Raw genomic sequence first — 22085 nt, 5'->3', positions numbered from 1 at the left:
AACGCCCACAAACCGTCCAAAACTGCCACTCCCACAATTTTGATCTTTTTTTCCATCCATGGCCAACATTAATATTTGCCAATTTCTATAGATATGCCAAAAATAATGTTGAAAATTCTCGCTCCCACTAATTTTGCACATGATTTATTTTTATAAAATTGTATACGTTTAATCATTAATATTACAAGTAATTAATTAATATCAAATATGCAATTAGTTATCATTTAATTTCACATTATTTATTTAACTGCGCTGCGTATGTGTTCATAATTGTTTATTGCTGCCGATCGATTCTTATCGATCGACTACCTTTAATTGGTGATATCTCGTCTGCAAATCTTCTTAATGTTTTATTATTAGATGTAACGTTTTATTGACAAAGTCATGTGGTGTGCGGCAAAGAACAAAATAAATAGAATACAAACTAACCGAATGAAATGTGTGTGAAGATTAAGAAGAATAATAATATAATAAGCACCCTTTATCTGTGCGATACTACCACATTATACGTTATAAAGTTAGGGGCAGGAAGGGGGAGGTGTGAGGCGGATTGGGTTATACCATTTTGGGTCATTGTGCGTCTGGACCTCCTCCGTATTCCTAAGGTAATGGCAAAAGGGTTTCTGAATCGATCGAAAGTACACAGAAGCAATGAGCAAAACAAGGACAGGTCAACTAATCATATGCATACATAGTACATATATATTTGTTTTACAATTAATAATTTACAAATCGACAACCATGGCTGCTAGAGAAAATCATAATTCCGTAAATACTAAAACCTCTTCAAGAAGGACGCGGGCGGGTTGGATTGGCTGCTCTTCGATTTACGTTATCGCTGGATCGTTTTATCTTCTTTAAACTTTAGTTATATACGTATATATATATATATTTTTATATATATATATATGTTATCATGCCTATGTATATTTCGTGCACGCTGTCGTCATATTCTTTATTTAATAACTGTTTCATAATGCAATTTGTGTTCTATTCCATTAACGCGCTTATTCGGTTAAAGAGAGCCGGCTGCTGATTGATGTTTAAGGTTGATTTAGATGTCAGTTAGTGTCCGCTTGTTCGGTCGGTGTCCCGCTTTTACTCGAACCTAACAGGAGTTAAGGAAACTACTACCTCGTAGTTACCACCATAAACCACTACCGTGTAGCCGATGCCACCATGCCGCTTTAATGCCGAGCGCACGTTGCCACGTCAAAGCAGACTGCACCTGGACAACCAACTGTCCTTCGTCCGACTGTCCATCGGTTTCAGCTGATGACCGCCCTTGGGTGGGTTGTTCGCCTCCTGCGCACACAAAGGATGTAAATTGTTAGCCACAGTAAAAAACGCTTTGTCCGAGTCTCGCCACCCGAGCACTCACCATTCGCTTTTCCGTTTTCGCTTTGATATCACTGGCTAGGGTGAGGAAGGCTTCTTCCACGTTAATGCTGGCCTTTGCGGAGGTCTCCATGAACTTGATGCCATACTCGATGGCCAATTGTTCGCCGCGCTCCTTTGAAACCTAGAATGGGTGGAAAAGTGTTTAATTATCGGCGAATAACTTTATTCGTTTTTGTACGAAGGAACAAAGTATAGAAAGAATAATGTACCCAAGCATTAATGGTATGAAATATACAAATGGTCATAAATTGTAAACTTAATTGAATATATACATAAATAATATATTACAAGTGCAAATTTTCATTCAACTTAAGCAGTGAACCTAATTACGATTTTAAGTGATCTTAATTTACTAACTTTCATTTGCCATACCTGTCGTTTATCGGTCAATTCGCACTTGTTTCCCAGCAGCATTTTCTCGACATCGGCGGAGGCGTTCTCCTCGATATTCCTAATCCAGTTTTTAATGTTCTCGAAAGACTTCTCCTGGGTTATGTCATATACCAGCATGATGCCCATGGCACCTCTATAATAGGCCGTGGTAATTGTGCGAAAACGCTCCTGGCCGGCAGTGTCCCTGTATTGAAGATTTAGGTTGTTAGAAATTACAGATGGACCTGCTTATTACTTACCATATCTGCAGCTTAATCTTCTTGTTATCTAATTCAATTGTTCTAATTTTAAAATCGATACCTGCAAAGACAAAACAGATGAGCATACACACACATGCACATTTGCTAATTAATTTAAATAATTTGGCAAGAGGCTAAACCTGTTTGGTCAGAACCCATGACATCGAAGCCAAAATAAGAGACAAAAGAGACAAAGAGAGCCGAAATCCACCAACCACGCAATTAATTTAAACAATGTCGTTAAGGAAATGCCCCAAAATTGGAAGTGTCGCGAGGAAAACGTGCCAAAAACGAAAATAAACAATTATTAGCCACGAGCAGAGATGGGAATCGCTCTACATTTGTGTTCACAAGTACAGAAAATACAATGCACTCGTCAAATATTATTGTGATTATGGCCACGACGTTATATTGATTAGGAGTGGTTTTCTTTGATTTATTTAAAATATTAATAATAGCTTTTTCTAACTTTCAACTAGTAGTTGATATCATCCACATTAAATAAACATTTGAATTTATTTAAGAACGTATGGTTTGTGTGCGCTAGGAAGGCTTTACTGTCTTCTCATAGAAATATCTACTTGGATTCCCTCTAGTCCTAGAGGCATGGGTCTATTTGGCATTCTCGATTCGGTGTGCGACGGACAAGTCTCGAATCAGAACAATCCGGCTTCTGGGGCGATAAGAGCAGTGAAAGTACAAAGACTCTTGGTGTTCGGACTGAGTACTTATTTCTGATCGCTTTCCTATGCGGGTGGGAATCTTAGGGCGAGATAAGGCATCCGGATATGTTCCCTACGGGGAAATCTTAATAAAGGCGAGAAATCAAACATGGGCGGAGTGCCCCTCTAATGGAAACAACAATAATTATGACAAACGCCCGGATGGGGCAGGGAAAATGAAAGGAGGAGAGCGTTGGCACTTTATGAGTCACTGGGCCAGAAGCTCGGATTCCGATTTGCGAATGAGTTCATGCGAACGAAGGTGTCATAATTAATAAATAAGAATAGGCGGAAAACGCGGATGATGGCACTCACCTATTGTGGATATAAACGTTGTGTTGAAGGCGTCCTCGGAGAATCGGAACAGGATGCACGTCTTGCCCACTCCGGAGTCACCGATCAGGAGCAGTTTGAACAGATAGTCGTAGGTCTTGGCCATTTTGTGTGCTTTTGCGGTAGGATCACAGAATCTGCCCCGATAATAGTGTTTAGTGTTTAGTGTTTAGTTGGGGGTTAGGGTAAGGGTTAAGGGTGATGCTCTGTACACGTCGTCGTCTCCTTAATCAACTGACTTCCTCTCCGATTCTTGGCTAATAACACTAATCACGACTATGCCCCATGCGTGCCGTTGAATGTATGTACATATAAACTATTCCCAGACGTAACCGCACAAATCCACAATCGAATTGAATCGAATCGTATCGAAAACGTATAGTTTTTTCCTTCTCTCCGCAGCGCAGCTCTTTTTCTCTTGGGTGTGTGTGTTGTGTTTTCGATTTCGGAGCCGTGTCAAAAATGGCGACGTAGTTTTAAGACTTTTTTTGTGACTGCGCTCGAGTTTCGGTTTTCATGCGGCAGCTTTTCCGGTGGGCAAATGCAAAGGCGCTCGCTTCGCAGAGCGAGTTTACGTTGGTTTGTTGTGGAAATTACGTGGAAATTGAGTTAATTACTGCTTTCTAATTACGCCCGTACAAAAAATATGACTTTCGATAACTCGCTGCTGCGCAACACTGGCGCGTCGGCGCCTATCGATAGCTTATCGGGCGATGGAAAAAACAGCTGTTGTGGCTTAGTGTAGGAAAGTGCGTGAATATAGAAGAAACAAGAAAATAGCACAAGACAAGAGGCAAAAAGACAGGTGTATATTAGATATTTATATACATATATCGTCCTGATCCTGCACCTGATCCTCAACCCTAGTTCATTGTTCCGCCCGCGACTGTGAAGTGAAGTTGAACAAATGTGAAAAGTGGCGTCGCCAGACGCAGCAGCAGGAGGAGCCCCAGAATCCATTGAGTTGCACCCCCGCAAACAAGAAATTCTGGACCATGGGCACCAAGGAGTCCAAGCACTCCAATAGCGTCAGCTACGAGGATTCGGTGAAGCGCGGTGAGTCTCCTAGCTGGTTACTAGTACTTGTACCGTCTCACAGCCGCAGAAAATAGGTCACTGCTAATCAAGAAAACAGAACCCCCTTCAAAAGCAACAACCACAACTTTCAAGCAGGTGCAATCGATTCCATTGTGTTGTTGCGTCCAAGTCTGCAGACCAAATATATTTTCCACTGACCACCACCCTCCTCCTGCTCTGCTTAATCCTATCTCTTGCAATTATCTGCTGCCATTCCAGTGTGGCTTCTTTATTTCATGTGTGTTTTCATGTGCATGGGTATTTGCGTCTTCGCCGCCAGTGACGTCACAATAGAAAAGCTCATCGAATGGGGTGGGCAGTGGGAGGTGTGCGCTGGGTGGGTGAGAGACAACAAAGCAGCGAAGGCACATGAGAAACAGTTAAACGGCCAGTGGAGTGCAGTTCACGCTTAGGGTGACTGGAATGCGCGGATGCGGATGTCGCTGCGAATACGGTTCATTTCAAGTTCAGCATGTCATTCCAGTGTTCATTTCGAATCGCACTTTATGTGCAAAGGTCTACTGTTGAAGTATTTTATAAAGAAACCTTCATCAAATAATTTTGTTCATAATGAAAGGGGAGCATATTTGTTTTAGAAAGAGGTCTTTATCAGTTTGTTTTAGAAAGAGGTCTTTATTAGTTTTCCAATTGAAATACTCATGAGAACATTTTTTTTTGAAAATATATTGGGCTTTTAATTCTGCAAGTTATCAGCTGCTTCGGGAAATCGGGAATTTTTAGAAATTGTATTTAAGTGGAATACGCATTTTGAATAGTATATCATAGGAAGGGGAAATATGTAGTTTATGTAAAAAAAACAATGTTTTCTTACTTTGAGATAAAAATTGAATACTGAAAATCAAAGCAAAATATTATTAAAATACATCACTTCTTCTAAAAAGGGTACAAAGTCTGAGAATTGGACTGTTCACTGTTTTCCAAATATTTTATAATAGTGAACCAGCAATATCAATTGGTAATCATTTAAAACGATGAGATTATTTTAGCCAACTTGTCCACCCCTTTTCGTTCCAATCTCCATGACGTTTAGCTTCCCTTACTGCCTTTTACTTACTTTATTCCACCTTCCCTTTGCTCTGGCAATCATCTAACTGCTGGTGTTGTTATGGTTATGGTTGCTGATTTGTGGCCAGCCAGCCCAGCCAGAGTTAAGAAAACGAGTGTCGCTGATAACGCTCACTCCCCGGAACACCAGCACTCCTGACCACCCCTCCACCACCCACCATCACTGGAGTGGGGCGTACGACCAGGTGCGTGTGTTTCTTATTACCCACTCCAACCGGTTTCAGCACAACCAAGCCAACGGAAGGGAAATTGAAGAAACGAGGGGGAAAGTGAGGTCTGGCATGCAAGTATGTGCGGTGGTCAATAATCGCAGACGCAGACTCGAGTTGCAGTTGACATTCAATAAAATGCCGTTTCCGTGACGTCGCATAATTCGCCTGCAATATTGTCCAATCAACTGGAATGTATTTTCACGCCCGGTTTGGCGCTTATCAGTTGGCTCTGTTCTCAACCTGATCGTTGAAATTAAAATGGTTTATTTATTTTCAATGCAATGGCGCTTCTTGCGGCTTTTTATTTCCGACATTAAATTATAGGCAACGGGGCATGAATGAAAAATGTTCAATAGGGATATTACATATATTACTTTTGCTCCATAGAGAACAAACAATGTATTAAATTTTATATTATGTAAAAATTAACATGTTGTTAAGAATGCACACATGATTAACAAACATTGTTCTCTCATTTCTTATCATTTTTTGACTTTTGTGCGAAACGGATTTTTGCTGTCGTTTGTTATGTGCTTTGATTCCTCTGAACATGATTCACAATTATAAAAAAATAAAAAAAACTTTGTTGTGGACTTCGGGACACCCTCTTCTTTTGTTTTCCTTTTCAAAAAAATGTTAAGAGGTATAAGTATTTCATCGTTTTAGAAGAACAGTTTTATAAAAATATCATTCCCCCTTATTGCAACCCTACCACAATTCACTTTTGCACATCGAGTAATTGGTGAAAAATCAATTACTGATAATGGTTAGTTAGGTAACAGGGGATCTTAAACCATAAGTGATGGAATTGATAAATGATTTCGGAAATTATGTTTATTGCAATGACAAACAATTACAGCGAGTGTATTTGAATTGGGTTTTTATACTGGACTTGTGTTCCAATAATCAGTTCGTTATTGAAGGCAAGTCGGATGATGTGAAATCAAGGTCGTAAATCGTATCAAATGAGGGGGTTAACAGGCATACCGGCTATTAATTAGGGGCACATGGGATAATCCCGACCGCAAGCGTTACTCATTCACCGATTTTTATTCCAGTAAGCGACGTGGAGCTTCGGCGCCTGAGAGATGCCTTCAAAAAGTCTGCGGGCGTGGGGAGGAACTTCCTCAGTCGGAATGCCTTTCAGCAGGATGTGCTGTGTGAGGGAGTGCCGCCAAAGATCGTGGACATGTTATATGCCGCCTGTGGTGGCACCCAGCGTGGCATCTCGTTCAATGACCTGCTCTGCGGTCTGGTCTTGATAACTCGGGGTACCCAAGCGGAGAAAACCAAGTGAGTGGGCCATAATATGCAAAGCTATCCTACTTATAGAAAACACAAATACTTACCTTCGTCTTAGATTCCTGTGGAACCTCTACTGCAACGATGCCGGCACCTTCATCATCAAGTCGGACTATGTGCGCAACGTCAATCTGGCTCCCTTTGAGAGCGTCTCCCTATTCGCGCAAAGCGAACGCGTCAATTTCGAGCAGTTCCAGGACTGGATCATAAAGCATCGCAATGCCACGGTCCTCTCCAAATGGCTGCTGGCCGACAACTGTGTTAGCCTCACTTCGGAGCTGGAGACGCCAACGTTCTACCAGAGCCTCGCTGGAGTGACGCACCTTGAGGAGAAGGTTAGCATGTGCAACTGGGCCTAATAGAAGTTCGCAACCGTATGCGCGCAAATCATTTTGTGTGAAATAGTTTCCGATTACTTCCACACCTGTTTTCTTATCTGCCACCCAATGTACTTCTATGGTCTATTATTCCAGTTTTATCATTTGGCTAGTTCATATTGAAACCCCATTAAATTCTTTTGCAGGACATCGGCGATCTGGAAAAGGAGTTTTGGCGTTTGAAAAACACTTCCCAAAACGGCCAAATCGACTTGCAGTTCCTGGGACCCCTGATCAGCCCACCCATACCAAAGAATGCTCTAGCAGGTCTTTTCAACGCCTTTGATGAGAACCGCGACGGGCACATCGACTTTAAGGAGTTGTGTTGCGGAGTAAGTGCCGCCTGCCGGGGACCGGGTGTGGAAAGGACACGATGTGAGCACTATATACGTTTATCATCCCTCTATGATCAAATAAGTAAATAAACGCCTACCCACAGTTTGCTTCAAAATCTTCGATGTGGATCGTGATGGAGTTCTTAGTCACGAGGAAACACTGCAGATGATCAATGTTCTGCTGTTGGTGGCCAAGGAAAATCGAGAAGCACAGCAATACAAGGATCTGACCAAACAACTGGTGATAAGTGATCTTCTGGAGTTCGGACAGAGGAGGAGTCCAGATGGGACGCCTAGTAAACTAACCCGAGACAATGTCTCGCTGACCGCTGAGGATTTTATGCTGTGGAACGTACAGTGTGATCTGAGACTCATGCAGCCCTTGCTGGACCTCATTTTCGAGCTGTGTCACATAGTCTTTGGCCTGTGGCCCCAGTGCAAGCACATGGAGAACGATATTGTCCGGGGATGGCTGAGACGGGAGGAGCGCAGGCCGTACCGCGTGGGACAGTTCTGGTACTTGATCACGCGTGACTGGTGGCTCAGTTGGATGCAATACACTCAGCACACGGCACACACCTGCGACTATTGCAAGCGAACCGCCAGCCAGCGAACTGCTGTTGATGAGGCGCTCGTCTGTGATGAGAGCTTTAACACCCACAGCCTGGAACAGCAGGATTGCTACTCCCTGGGTTCCGGCACGGGATCGGCATCCGGTTCCGGGTCAGCGAGTAGTGGCATCTCAGCTGGACGGCATTGCGGGCCTGTGCGCCCAGGACCTATTGACAACAACAATCTGATCACCGTCAATCCGTTCCGCAATGTTCGAACTCTTACCGGCGAGGGTGGTCACCTCAAGCGGGACTTACCCCTGGTTCAGAACCACGACTTTGAACTGGTGCCCAAGTCACTGTGGAAGGCATTGAATCGATGGTATGGTGATAATCTTCCATTGCCACGACAGGTAAGTAAAAAAAAAAATTTCTTAAATCGAAAACCTTTATTTATGAACTTAATTTTTTATTCCTGCAGGTCATTCAACCACCCAACTCAGATGTGGAACTAGAACTTTACCCTCTGAACCTGCGAATCCTGCTCCACCAGGTGCAGCCATCTCAGACAGGCGTTGGCGGGGGCACTCAACTCGGTAGCTGGGGCTCTACAGTGAGCGGCGGCTATGGAGTCCTGGCCTCCGGAGGCGGATATGCCGCCATCGCTGCAAGCAGTGTACTCCAACCGCCAAAGCGATACTTGGCCTACACAGCTGCCTTCAGTCGATTGGCCACGGTGCGCCAGGTGGGCGAGTTTTTGTGCGAGCAACTGCGTCTCAAGTCGGAGGATATACGGCTGTGGCATGTTCCACAGCTGGACAATGGTGCCATATTGCTAGAAGAGGATGCCATGTGCCTGAAAGAGCTGCTCATTCGGGACAACGACCAGCTGTTGCTGGAAATCCGCAACAAAGATTTGACCTGGCCGGAGGAACTTGGCTCCTTAGCCACCGCTCAAAGTGGCCAGGGTGCAGGAACACCAGGGGACCGGCGTCGCCTAACCCGTAGTTCGATTATGTCGGTACATGCGCCCGGAGCCACTGGCCTGCACAATCTGGGTAACACCTGCTTTATGAACGCCGCCCTTCAGGTGCTGTTTAATACCCAACCACTGGCACAATACTTCCAGCGAGAGATGCACCGTTTTGAGGTGAACGCGGCCAACAAACTGGGCACAAAGGGTCAGCTAGCTATGCGCTATGCGGAGCTGCTCAAGGAGGTTTGGACTGCCACAACTAGATCTGTTGCGCCACTCAAGCTACGCTTTTGCGTCAACAAATATGCCCCGCAGTTCGCCGGTGGAGGCCAGCACGATTCCCAGGAGCTGCTCGAGTGGCTATTGGACGCTTTGCATGAGGACCTTAACCGGGTGATGGAGAAGCCGTACAGTGAGCTGAAGGACTCAAATGGTCGTCCAGACAAAATAGTGGCCGCCGAGGCCTGGTCGCAGCACCACGCCCGCAACCAGTCAATAATCATTGATCTGTTTTACGGCCAGCTGAAATCCAAGGTCAGCTGCCTGGGTTGTGGACACGAATCGGTACGATTTGATCCATTTAGCCTGCTCAGTTTGCCGCTTCCGGTAGAGAATTATGTGTACTTTGAGGTCTTGGGTGAGTAATTTGCAGTAGAAACCCATACTACTACGTTTCATATATTACATATTAATACTTTTCTTATCTGTAGTAATTCTGCTGGATGGAAGCGTGCCAATCAAATATGGTTTTCGTCTGAACTCAGATTGCAAGTACTCGCACCTAAAACACAAGTTGTCAACAATGTGCTCTCTGCCGCCAAATCTGATGCTCGTCTGCGAACTGTGGAACTCACAAATACGCCAAGTGCTGGCTGATGACGAGAAACTGCGGACGCAGAGTGCCAAGGAGCTGTACGTCTATCAGCTGCCAGAACAAAGTATGCGAACCCGATCCAACTCAGGACTTAGCATGCACATAGAGCAAGGTCTTAAGGACATTCAGCGCAGTTCCGGTAGGTCGTCTAATGGTACAGCAGCTAAATGTGTTTCTACATTTTCGATCTTTCAGCTCTCATCACGAGCGCCCAGGACTCGCTGTCCTCGCTGAGCACTTTGCAGACGTCCAGCCACCGAGCCTCGTCACGAGTCCTATGCAATGGGCACGTTTCTGGCCTGGAGGTCGAAGGCGAGGCGGAAGTGGGAACGGATGTGTCGCAATGCAACAGCAATTACAATCCTATCGTAAGCACTTACAGCGAAATCGGAAGCGGGGACAACCAGGTGCACGAACTGATGCCAGATGAGGCCGGAAAGGTAAGCCGGTGCTTTGGAAAGAGAGAGTGCATGCCCCACAGCCTATTTTGCTTCAAGGTATGGCTTCGAAACTATATTAACATACACGTATTTAATATCATAGACTTACGCCCCATCTTTTTGGGGCCATATCGAATTCTAAAATTCAGAGCTTCAGAACTTCCTTGCCTAGGATAGCGAGCTTGCTCCTCAGCGGCGAAACTGCTGCTATGATATATCGTCGGGTCGTCCTTGATTGCGAATGCGAAATCCGAATCCGCCAAAGATTCCGCCTCCGTCTGCTTTTTGATTGTCACTTTACAAGCGTTTGATCTAAATATATTAAATACACTATGTTAAATGAACAGTTGCCGACTGCTGCGTGGTTTGTGGGCTTCCCTCTTAACTACACAAAAGTACTAGCATACTCTGTACCTTTTCCCTACTTTCGTATTCGCACACTTCTACCAAATTGATATCAATTATTTGTAATATATACATACTTTTACTAATCACTTACTTTGTTGCTGGCCTTATTCTATAACTAATGTAAATTATTTGCTTAAACCCAACCAAACACTTCGAATCACCTCTTGGCTATCCTTGGAAATCTCTTTGTTGTTTCTGGTTTTCAAGTTGGAAGCTTGTGAATTATTATTTTAGTCGTAGTTTTTGGTCATTCTCATAGCTTTGCGATGCCGTATACATATATTGTGTTTGTTTTTTGGAAAGTTTTGAGTATCCAAAACGAAATACATTTGTTTAGCTTGTTTGATAGATGTGTTTTTGATGTATTTTTGGATTCAAATTATCAGATATATCTTTATATATTTAACTTTCAAATGTTTCTCAAACAATATTACATTTACTCTTAAAGTTTTTTATAGTCTCATATTTCTACTCACTTTGATTAATTTTTCCGAACTATTTTAAATTATAGTAAAAAAACAGAATATCATAAACAGAATAAAAAACCTAAACAATGTTAATTTAATAACTTAGTTTTTCACTCCACCGCCCTCACTAAATAACTAAAATGAACCAACCAGTTAATTAAAACACGTGCCATAAACAATTTGTATATTTTATAATTGATTTAGAGTTTTGGCGTTTACCCTATAGCTATTTTGTACATTTAAAAGTAGATTGCTCCATGGTTAATAGAGCTCCCAAAGCTTTAATTCACGACTACACCAACCAAGTCCCTTTAAAAACTAACCCTGTATCAGCACAACTTAAGTCTAATGCCAACTCTCGGTGCAGGAGTCGCTAATCCTGAGCTCCAGCCCGGAGAATACATTTATGCACGGCGCTGCTGCCCAACAGAAGCGCGTATCTTCCGCCAAACTGCTGCACACGGAGAGCAACACTAGCTCCATGTCCTACACGAATCATTCCGGAGAAAATTCTATGGAGAGCTCGCTGACGGAACCCATTCCATTAGCGGAGCTGGACCCGGTTAACAGCCGGAACGGAAGTGGCAGCGATGACTGTTCCTACCGGACGTCGCCAAACGATTCCAGTGGCCTTAGCACTGGCCACACCCTGGGCGCCAGTTTGGACGTAGACGAGCAGGCGGAGGAGGGCAACGCGGAGGAGCACGATCAGCGGGATCAAATCACCACCTCGCAGCCGGAGACCAGTAGCGGGGTCTACTCTCGTCGCTCCTCGCAGCCGCCGCACAAGGCGGGCAAGTATTTGGTAGCCGTACATCGAAAGATAACGCGGCACGACAGCTACTTCCTTTCCTACCACAAGACGAGGCCAAGTCTCTTTGGCGTTCCCCTACTCATTCCAAACAGCGAGGGTGGCACCCACAAGGATCTATACTGCGCGGTGTGGCTGCAGGTGAGCAGGCTGCTCAGCCCATTGCCAGCCACCACAGAACAAGCGAATCATGCCGCCGATTGGTAAGTATGTCCAGATCTTTTGATGCTTCTGTTTACTGATATTATGTATACGCAGTGATGACAGCCTGGGCTACGATTTTCCCTTTACGTTGCGTGCCGTCAAGGCAGATGGACTAACCTGCGCTATTTGCCCTTGGTCAAGTTTCTGTCGCGGATGCGAGATTCGCTGCAACAATGATTATGTACTCCAGGGAGCCCTGCCGCCCATCAATGCCACCGCCAGTGCGTAGAGACTTTAAAATCCGCTTGCCCTTGTTATAAATAAGCATTCTACTTTTATTCGCAGGTAATACATCGACGCCAAAAATGAATGCTAAATTCCCATCGCTACCAAATCTGGAGGCTAAACGGACGCCGGAATATACCGCCTCCTTGTCGTACACACCGACAACCAAATACTTTGAAGACTTTACCATTGCCATCGACTGGGATCCGACCGCCCTGCACTTGCGCTACCAAAGCACCTTGGAGCGTGTATGTAGACTGCACATTAATTTGTCTGCGATGCTATAAGTAACTTAAAATTTTTTAGCTGTGGGTGGATCACGAGACTATTGCCATAAGTCGGCGGGAGCAAGTGGAGCCCGTGGACCTGAATCATTGCTTGCGCGCCTTCACCTCCGAGGAGAAACTGGAGCAGTGGTATCATTGCAGTCATTGCAAGGGCAAAAAACCCGCAACCAAGAAGCTCCAGATCTGGAAACTGCCTCCGATATTGGTAAGCTAGGTCTAATCACCAAATGCCGAGTAAAATTTTAATGATGCTGTTCCTCAGATTGTCCACTTGAAGCGGTTTAACTGCGTCAACGGCAAGTGGGTCAAGTCACAGAAGGTGGTCCACTTTCCTTTTGATGACTTCGATCCCACTCCGTATCTGGCCTCAGTGCCTCAGGAGACGATACTGCGGCACAAGGAGCTGCTGGAGCTGAAGAAGGATGCTGAAATGTCGATGGCAACCAACGAAGTTGTAAGCGAATTGGACGAAATTGATGCACCCAGCAAGGAGGATAAGGAGGACCTCCGAAATCAAACGGGGTCAACTAAGGCTACCGCGTCACCACCGCCCACAGGAAATATTCTGCGCCAGAGCAAGACCAAAAATGCTGCCCGGCGACAACGCCTCATCTCGACGAGTCTCACCAAAACGCCAATCGTGGATGGCGAGTTCGAAGACTATCACCAACACCGACTTAAACCAGATGTGGATGAGTTCGATCCCAAATACCGACTCTATGCTGTTGTGGTGGGTGTAACCTATAGCTTTAATCCTCCTGGGTGTATGATAGCCCTCCCTATTTTGCAGTCTCACTCGGGCATGCTGAACGGAGGTCACTACATTTCCTATGCATCGAATGCAACTGGTTCCTGGTACTGCTACAACGACAGCTCCTGCCGCGAAATATCCCAGAAGCCGGTCATCGATCCAAGTGCTGCATATTTGCTGTTCTACGAACGCAAGGGCCTGGACTACGAACCGTATCTGCCGAACATCGAAGGACGGACGCTGCCCAATAACGCTAGTGTGCCACTCGAGGTGGACGAGACCGAGGGAGAGCTGAAGAAGCTGTGCTCAATTTCCTAACTGATGTCGTGGACATCAAGGCTATGAAGATATATTTTCAATCTTATCCGTTCTGTTCTAGAGGGTTTTGTGTTTTGTTTCGAACCGCGCATGATTTGTTATTTACTATTCTAAGACTATTTTGATTTTCTGCAATAGTTGATTAGCCCCTAATTAGTTTTAAGACGAATTATTTTTCTTTGCCGAGAATTGTGTAATGCATGTAATATACAATATTCATATTTAGCTTGTAGATAATATGTTATATTGGTTGGCCCATGTGGAGTTTAGTTTGTTACGCCGAACAAATCCATTCTCAATAGTTTCTTGTTGCTTTGTTTTTGTTGTATATAATTTAAACATTTTAATTGTATTAGGCCAGCAGTGCCAGTTAATTATTATTTATGCCAGACCATGTCGGGAAATTCCATTTAATTTGTAATTATTATTGTAAATAACAAGCGGAAGTGAAACCCGAACGGCTAAACGTTTTGAACAATTTGATATTATCCATTGATCAGCAATATCAAGATGTTACGAATTTCATCCCAAAAACTCGCAGACTATTGTTGCTCTACTCATACGTATTTACATGTATTGATTGGCTTTGTGTGACGCGCCGAGCAGACTCGGTTCGAAATTAGTATTGCGCTTATCAATTTTGACTTCAATATGTCTAATGATTATGTATTTGATATTTACAAATTATATATATACACCCACAGATATATATATACATGCAGAACTTAACTAATTTATATTAATATACATGATGATATATTGGAAACGAAACGAAAGCTATGAATAAAACAACTTTTAACGCTTGAAATTAAATGCAATGTATTGTTGACGGTATGGAAGAACAAAGAGTACAACAAGAATACGAGTCTTGGGACGATGACATATAAACTTACGGAATACTGCAGATACTTGGAATCTAATCCCATGCCAACCCACATAAATAATTCTCCCAGAACTCCTTTGCAATGGAATTAAATACATTTATATTTGTATCTATATTATGTAATCACATAGTAGAGAAGTTAATAAGAACTATTTTACTTGTCGTATGTGAACTGACCGCGAATCGTGCTCTGCTGAGATCCGAACTCGCCATTCGCCAAGTGTCAAACGTTTTGTATTAATTATTTGTGTGAACGCGACATGGGTCCATTTTTTGTTTCTTGATATCGTGTTTCATTGCAAATGATTATGATAAATATAAGTTGTGGGTGTACGGGTGTGCTACCGTGTAGAAATTTAAATTCTTAGCTTGAGTAAAGTATATTTGCATGGAATACGAATGCTCTTAACATAGATATTGAGGAGATGCCTAGACGCCGGAATTATTCGATAGCTGGCCGGGCACCGAGAACTGTGGCCGGAAGTTGGCAAAGTTGCCAGCCGGTCCGCTCGTGAATGCTGGCAATGTTGTGCCCTGGAATCCAGCCGGGAATTGTGCCATCAATTGAGCTGTAACAGAAATAAAATAACAATTTAATATCAAATTAAAGGACAGTTTACGTACTAAAACGTTTGAAGCAAGACTCACCAGCATTAGAAGCATTTCCGGCGGTGGCCGCAAGGCGGGAAAGAATCGATCTCTCGGACATCTGGAGCCGCTGCGCCACCGGTGGGATGCGGGCCAGGGTGGCTGGCAGTCGGGACACATCGCTCTTCATGTCCGAGAGCAGCTCTTCGAGCTGGTTGAGCACCTTGTGCAATACAGCGTTTGCGGGCTTGTTACCCGCCAGCGATTCCTTGCTTAGATGCTGATGCGATTCAGCTAGGCATTCGACCTCAGCGAAACGGGCGTTAAGCGACATAGCCGGGTGGCTGGGGTCCTGCGCGAGATTGAGGTAGGCCGCTCGCCGCAGCTGCTCTTCAATGACCAGCGCCTGCTCCAGCAGCTTAAAACGCCGGGCGAGGAACTTGTTTTTGATTTCCAGAAAGTTGCCCTTGCCAACGTCCATCTTAAAGGGTTCGTTGATAATCGCGAAACGAATGTCGTTTTGGATATCCTGCCAACGGCCATAGCCATGGGTGACAATTCCGGCCAACAGCCAGTAGTCGTGGCGACGGTGCCAGATCTCGTATTCTCTGCCAGGAACGGCAGCCTTCTCCTCGTTGAGCCACAGAGTGTGCAGTTCGGTGAACCCACCATCGGCGATGTTGAACATAAATTTGCGCTTTAGCACCTCCAAGCTGTCCTCTACTCCCTTGCCAGTGGCTCCAGTAGCAGTGGCAGCAGCAGCTGCTACCGCCTTCTGATCCTTGGGTGAACTGGCACTGGGCTTTTCTAGCTCACCGTCCTCCTTGACAATCATCACATCGTCATCGTCGTCGTCAATTACTGTCGTCGGTGGTATTGGCTTCTTCTCCTCCACCTTCTCTTTTTCCTTCTCTTCGGTCTGAGGCTCTTCCTTTACCTCCGGGTCCTTGGCCTCCTCCTTGGGCTCTGTCTTAGCCACCTCGGTTTTGACCTCCGTGTCGCTGGGCTTTGTATCGCCGGAGGCTTCGTCCAATGGATTCTCCTGCTTGACATCCCCGGGCTTCTTGTCCTCCTCAGCGTCTTGTTCTTGCTTCACCTCGCCCTTATCCGCCGGGGTCTTATCCTTCTCCTTTTCAGAGTCCTTGTCCTTGTCTTCACCTTTCTCCGAGGCTGGCGCCGGACTAGGTGCCGCACTGGTGGCTGGAGTGGCGCTATTGCTGGTAGTAGCACTCTTGTCGACATTTCCACCGGCAGGCGGAGCTTCGAGTGCCACCACATCCTGCTTTAGGGCCGATCGTACAGGCTCGCACGGCTTGAGAATGAGCTCCGGCATGCTGTAGTATCCGTTAATATGCTCGAATTCCTGTACTTTCTTGCGAATAAGCGACATCACACCGATGCGGGTGAGCACATGCTGGCGGGATAGTCCCTCGCGCGGTACACCATCGGCAAAGGTCTCGGCATTGTCTGCTCCCGGCTCGCAAAGATGCCGCATAAACAGAGAAACATACGCCTTAAAATTGCGCTCCGATTTTCCACGCAAATCCCGTACCAGCCACTGCGAATTGAAGGCATCCTGCGGCGGCATTCCGTACCGCATAATGGCATTGAGGAAGCTCTTGCGTTGTCTGGCATTAAAACCGAGCACCTCAATATTTCCACCCACGCGGGCCAGAAGTGGAGGCAATGGACGGTCGTCGCGACGCTCCAACCGCCGCTTGGCCTTTCTCTCGCCGCCATTTTGGTCATCGAAGTCATCGTCTCCGCCATCCTCATCGGAGCCAGCTGAATACTCTGAGTTATACTCGCTGCCATTGTCCTGCCAGTTGGAATCATCCCGCGTAGTATCTGCAGCCACAACGCCGCCGTCTGTGTAGTTGACCTGTTTGCGGACGCGCTTGCCCTTGCCCAGGCTGCGGCCCACATCTTCCTGGTGCTGCTCATAGTGATGGCGAAGCAGCTTCACCCAGTACGCCGGATCAGAGTTCTCGGCATCCTGTTTGATAATCTCCGTCTCCTCTTCTTCCTCCTCTTCTTTGGTGGCGTACGAGGCCACCTTAAACGAGGACAAATACTCGTTGGCCCAAGACTCTTTCTCCTCGATACCGCGGTTGGTTCTGTCCAACAGCTCGGCCACTGCCTTGTCGTCGTAGTGTATAGCCTCCTCCTTGTCGTCCTCCTTGAAAAGATCTTCGGTACCGAAACGGAGGATATCGTCCAGTTCTTGCTTTGTAAAGTTTGCGCCTTTACCGCCCATTCCCGGACGGACCACAAGATGAGTCAACATCATCTTTCGCTTGGCCACCTGCGTAACGCGCTCCTCCACGGAATTTCGAGTCACAAATCGATAGATCATAACCTTGTTAGCCTGGCCAATACGATGGGCTCGGGAAAAGGCTTGAATATCGTTGTGGGGATTCCAATCAGAATCGTAAATAATGACAGTGTCGGCCGTAGCCAAATTAATACCCAATCCTCCCGCTCGAGTACTGAGCAAGAAGACAAACTGCTGGGCTCCAGGGGCATTAAATCTATCAATGGCTTCCTGACGCAATGTTCCTGTGATGCCACCGTCAATCCGCTCGTACTTATACTGCTCGCCTTCAAGGAAGTCCTCGAGAATGTCCAACATCTTGGTCATCTGGGAGAAAATCAACACACGATGGTTTTGCGATTTCAGCTGCTTTAGCATCTTGGATAGCAGAACAAGCTTTCCAGCGGCCTTGGTCAGCGAATTAATTTCGTAGAGACCTCCGGCAGAGGTGGTTGCTTCCTCTGCGGCTGAGGGGAAGAGATACGGATGGTTGCAGCACTTCTTCAGATCCATCATAATGTTGATCAGTGAGCAAGAGCCACCACCGCTCTTCGAATTCAAAGCCTCGTAGTTCTTGGTCAAGATAAACTTGTAGAACTTCTTCTGCATGGCAGACAGTTCGACACGCACAATGAACTCGGACTTGGAGGGCATGTTTTTCAGCACATCCGTCTTCAAGCGACGCAGCATGTGCGGTCCAAGCATCTCGTGCAGGCGTTTAACCTGCTCCTCCTTCGAAACGTCAGCGAATTCGCCCTGGAAGGCCTGAAGATCGTTAAACTTGTCGCGGCTTAAGAAGTTAAGCAGATGGAATAGCTCCTCGAGATTGTTTTGCAGCGGTGTTCCGGTCAGCAGAAGCTTGTAGGCAATAGTGTAGCTGTTCAGGATACGGAAGAACTTGCTCTGGTTGCTCTTCAACCTATGGGCCTCGTCCACTACGAGCACCGCCCAGTCAATGCTGCCTAGACAAGCAGCGTCCATGGAGATCAACTCGTAGCTAGTCAGCAGTACATTAAATTTATACTGGGTGGTTCGCAAACGCGAAACCTTGCTACCACGAATGGCGCCCTCCTCGAAGCTCAATTCGTTCTCCCGTATAACCGCTCTCGAGTCCTTGTCGCCGATATACGTGATGCAGTAAAAGTCCGGAGCCCACAGCTCAAACTCACGCTCCCAGTTCACTAGTGTCGAGAGTGGGACGGCCACGAGGAAGGGGCCGCGGCAATGACCCTCCTTGTACAAAGAGTACAAGAAAGTGACCGTCTGAATGGTTTTGCCCAGACCCATCTCGTCAGCCAGGATGGTGTCTATGCCCTGGCCCCAGCTGTAGCGCAACCAATTGATACCCTCGATCTGGTAGGGATGCAATTGCATGCCAGTGCCCTCCAAGAAACCCGGCTGATCCTCGTACTTCTTCTTAAGATCAGTAGTTGGTTTCTCCGGCGGCGGAGTGTAGTGCTTGACCGGGCGATCCTCGTCGTCCTCCACCTTAAGCTTGGACTTGCGACCCTTCTTGCTCTTTTTACTGCGGGACTGAGTGGTCTCCGAGGTGCAAACAGCACGCAGATCCTGATAGTAATCAATGGCTTGTCGCAGACCCTGGATGTCATCGCCCTCTTCCTCCCAGGTGGACTTGTCATAGGGCAACTCGCGCCACTTCACCAGATACATGGTGCTGCCATCTCTTGCGGTGCGATGGTTGATTACACGCTGAACAATGAGCCACTCCGGCTTGACGCCATTCTTGTAGAATCGCTCCTCCAGCACTTCGGCGTCATCGTTAGCCTTCATGCCAACCTTATCCTTGTGTCGCTGAATACGCTTGAAACGGGTGTCTGCCTCATCCAGAGACTCCTCGAACTTGGGCGGTTCTTCCATGTCATACTTGCGCTGGAACGAACGGATCATGAGCGGATGATGGACGTCTAGTTGCACCTCCGGCACCCATTCGCAATGCCAGTAGGACATGTTGTGCCACTTGATAAAGTACTCGCGCACGCGAGAGTTACTGCTCTTTGATCCCTTTGAGGTGGAGGGACCGTCGTCATTGCTACGCTGTGCCCATCGCCAGGTGATGATCTTCTCAGCCTTGCCAGTAAGCGGAGGGCAACTGCATCGAGGACAGCGCCAGTCGCCATCGGGTATAGTGTCCAATGGCGGATTCAAGCAGAACGTGTGATAGGCAGAGGGACAGGAGTCGCAGCACAGCAGCTCGCCTCCATCCTTGCACACGCGACAGAATTCCTGGTGCTCATCATCGTCCTCTTCCTCAGCAGCACCTCCATCAGCCTCGCAGTGCGGACATGACCACTTGCCCTCTGGCGGTTCATCCAGCTCTGGCTCCAGACACACCAAGTGATATGCCCGAGGGCAGGTGTCGCACAGAATGATCTCACCCCCTTGTTGGCACACCTCGCAGTAGTCCTGGTGCTCATGCTCGCCATCTTCGCCCTCCGGGAAGTTTTTAGTTTTCTTGAGTTTATTCTTCTTCTTGAACTTGTTGCCGATCTTGGTCTTGGCCTTTTTGCGCACAACTGGAGCTCCTGACCCATCGTCCTGGGCAGCAGGTGCCGAGTTGTCCGCCTTGGAGGAGGCAGGAGCCTCTTTCTCATCGGCACTGTCATCCGATTTCTGGAGCATCCGTTCGAACTCAAGATCCGAATCGCGTTCCGATGCACCGCTAGCATCTTGCTCCTCATCTGAACTATCGCGCTTGCGCTTGCCGAGCAGCTTGATCTTTAGAGTGGGCACCTTGCCGGAAGGACGACGTCCCTTTTTACCACGTCCACTGCGCTTGCGACGCGGCTTCTTCTCCTCCTCTTCCTCTTCTTCCTCCTCCTCAACGGCCTCCTCGTAAATGTCGTCCGGTTTCTCGTTGCGCGAGGAACGCGATGATCGAGGTTCTTCCGGTTCATCGCCCGCCACACTGCGCGCCTGGCCACCGGATGCACCAGAGCCGGCGGCACCACCCTCCTGCTGAATATGCGGATTGCTCTCGCAGAACTCACGCCACTTGGCTGCCACCAGCATCATTAGTTTTGGTGCCGCAATCTTGGGGTTCTCCTTCTGCAGAATCGGACGAACATGCTGCATGAAAGCCTTGTAGGTGGTCAGGCTCTGCAGCTCCTCTTCACTGTACTCGATCTCCACATCGCAGACGCTAAAGGCCGAGCATACGTCTTCCACAGATGGCATTCCTAAAATGCGTGAAAAAATTAGGTAATCCCTCTTTTACATATGTATATCACTTGGTAACTACACTATCAATAATCCTATTTCTTACCGGATGATGCCGACTCCTTTTCCTTGGCGGCCTGTTTCTCTTCCTTGCGCTTCCGGCCGCGCTTGGAGGTGCTGGGGTACTCCACCTCCTCATCGTGCTGGACAAAGTCGCTGTCCTCCTCGCTCTCATTCTTCTTGCGCTTCTTCTTCTTGCGACCCTTCTCCTCGCCCTTCCTGGTCTTGCGCTTCTTGCCCTTCTTCTTCTTGCGACTGTCCTCCGGATCGTAGTCGTCGTCCTCGTCATTCTGATGGGTATTAAGCAGGTTTACATCTATATACCACAATTATAACTTATAGAACTACTTACATTCGGCTTCAGAGGCGCGTCGGAATCGTTGGACAGCTCCGCCGCAGGTGCATGGTCCTCCTGGGCCTCTTCTTCTTCTAGAGTGATCAGAGGATTAAGGAATAGTTACGATTAGTGATATCCCAATATAATGATCGCTATGGAAGGCGACCTGCATTTACCGTGGTTCATGTTCAAGGAGCTTCAGCCAATGATTGGTGGTCAATAGGTGGCGGAAACAAGAATCAAAATGAAGCCAACAGAGAAAAACAAGCTTTTTTCGATTCAATATTTTATTTGATTCTATTTTTTGCTTTTTTTGTCAAGTTTTTTCATCTTTCTTCTTTTGTTGTTTGTGGTCTTAATAATTACTAGTATATAACAATATCTCTTTTTTTGTAAGATTTTTCATTCTGCTGGTCTTGTCAGCGGTTTTGCTCTTAAGATGTACAATAATAATAATAATATTTTTCTCATGTCTCTTGATCTGGTTTACTCTTCTTCTATTCTCGGCTTACACAATCAGTAATCGTTAATAAGTTCCTTTTTTAATTGCTGTATTAGTTGTCTAGTGTGTTGGTGTGTTTGGTGTGTGAGTTTTGAGGGCGTATTCATGTATGAGGGCGTGGCATTTATATAAAACTAGTAAGTTTCTTTTGTTGCTTATCAAATGTCAATGTCGTATATATATATATTTTGTATATATTTAGTGTTTTTTTTTTGTTTGTTTCTTGTATATAAATTGTATATATGATTTTGTTTTCTGTTGTAATTGCTACGAATCGATTTTAAACGCTTGATTTTTGCAACTTGATCTCAATGTTTCATTTGATTTTCCCTTCCATCTGTTCTTCATCCCCTACTACTTAAATATCGTATATAAAAAATATTGCAACGAAATAGCTAAAATTTCATGATTTTCTCCAATTTCGTGTTATTTCTT

The 22085-nt window shown here is 46.1% G+C and overlaps 3 protein-coding genes across 5 annotated transcripts in view; 1 reads left to right on the top strand and 2 right to left on the bottom strand.

Annotated features, from left to right (window-relative positions):
* Positions 1-671: 671 nt before the first annotated feature.
* Positions 672-3745, bottom strand: LOC120448788 (ras-related protein Rab-8A). The gene is made up of 5 exons (XM_039630979.2): positions 3071-3745; positions 2034-2094; positions 1774-1978; positions 1382-1522; positions 672-1305 (listed from the first exon to the last, which is right to left on the bottom strand). The coding sequence occupies exons 1-5, from the start codon at positions 3192-3194 to the stop codon at positions 1213-1215; spliced, it is 624 nt and encodes a 207-aa protein (XP_039486913.1). The 5' UTR covers positions 3195-3745; the 3' UTR covers positions 672-1212.
* A 108-nt stretch (positions 3746-3853) lies between these two features.
* LOC120448783 (ubiquitin carboxyl-terminal hydrolase 32) lies at positions 3854-14602 on the top strand. Of its 3 annotated transcripts, XM_039630972.2 has the most exons (15): positions 3865-3893; positions 3956-4144; positions 6522-6756; positions 6824-7100; positions 7289-7517; positions 7582-8441; positions 8510-9641; positions 9715-10017; positions 10074-10375; positions 11561-12207; positions 12263-12429; positions 12494-12681; positions 12740-12925; positions 12983-13450; positions 13511-14602. In XM_039630972.2, exons 2-15 carry the CDS (start codon positions 4084-4086, stop codon positions 13787-13789), a joined length of 5334 nt encoding a protein of 1777 aa, XP_039486906.1. In that variant the 5' UTR covers positions 3865-3893; positions 3956-4083; the 3' UTR covers positions 13790-14602. The 3 variants fall into 3 exon arrangements, with proteins under 3 accessions (XP_039486907.1, XP_043861993.1, XP_039486906.1); XM_039630973.2 differs by having other exon boundaries at positions 3854-4144; positions 10074-10318; XM_044006058.1 differs by having other exon boundaries at positions 3854-4144.
* Positions 14603-14745: 143 nt separating this feature from the next.
* LOC120448782 (chromodomain-helicase-DNA-binding protein Mi-2 homolog) overlaps positions 14746-22085 on the bottom strand; it is a 28366-nt gene continuing 21026 nt past the window's right edge. The window contains exons 2-5 of the mRNA XM_039630971.2: positions 21164-21240; positions 20858-21101; positions 15321-20771; positions 14746-15241 (exon numbers count right to left, since the gene is read on the bottom strand). Of these exons, the coding sequence (XP_039486905.1) occupies positions 15102-15241; positions 15321-20771; positions 20858-21101; positions 21164-21240 (5912 nt within the window). The 3' untranslated portion in view covers positions 14746-15101. The remainder of the gene's footprint in view (positions 15242-15320; positions 20772-20857; positions 21102-21163; positions 21241-22085) is intronic.

The sequence above is a fragment of the Drosophila santomea genome, chromosome 3L, assembly GCF_016746245.2.
Source record: "Drosophila santomea strain STO CAGO 1482 chromosome 3L, Prin_Dsan_1.1, whole genome shotgun sequence".
Lineage (NCBI taxonomy): Eukaryota > Metazoa > Arthropoda > Insecta > Diptera > Drosophilidae > Drosophila > Drosophila santomea.
Note: the sequence above shows the minus strand (reverse complement) of the source record. Positions and strands in the feature narration are given on the sequence as shown.

What these genes read in the sequence shown, in the direction of transcription:
- LOC120448788 (XM_039630979.2), bottom strand. Translation starts at nt 3,194, where the DNA reads ATGGCCAAGACCTACGACTATCTGTTCAAACTGCTCCTGATCGGTGAC. An exon ending in AAGATTAAGCTGCAGATATG is followed by an intron (nt 1,979 to 2,033) that starts GTAAGTAATAAG and finishes TCTTCAATACAG; the next exon opens with GGACACTGCCGGCCAGGAGC. An exon ending in AATTGACCGATAAACGACAG is followed by an intron (nt 1,523 to 1,773) that starts GTATGGCAAATG and finishes CACCCATTCTAG; the next exon opens with GTTTCAAAGGAGCGCGGCGA.
- LOC120448783 (XM_044006058.1), top strand. Translation starts at nt 4,084, where the DNA reads ATGGGCACCAAGGAGTCCAAGCACTCCAATAGCGTCAGCTACGAGGAT. An exon ending in ACCCAAGCGGAGAAAACCAA is followed by an intron (nt 6,757 to 6,823) that starts GTGAGTGGGCCA and finishes CCTTCGTCTTAG; the next exon opens with ATTCCTGTGGAACCTCTACT. An exon ending in GGAAACTGCCTCCGATATTG is followed by an intron (nt 12,926 to 12,982) that starts GTAAGCTAGGTC and finishes GCTGTTCCTCAG; the next exon opens with ATTGTCCACTTGAAGCGGTT.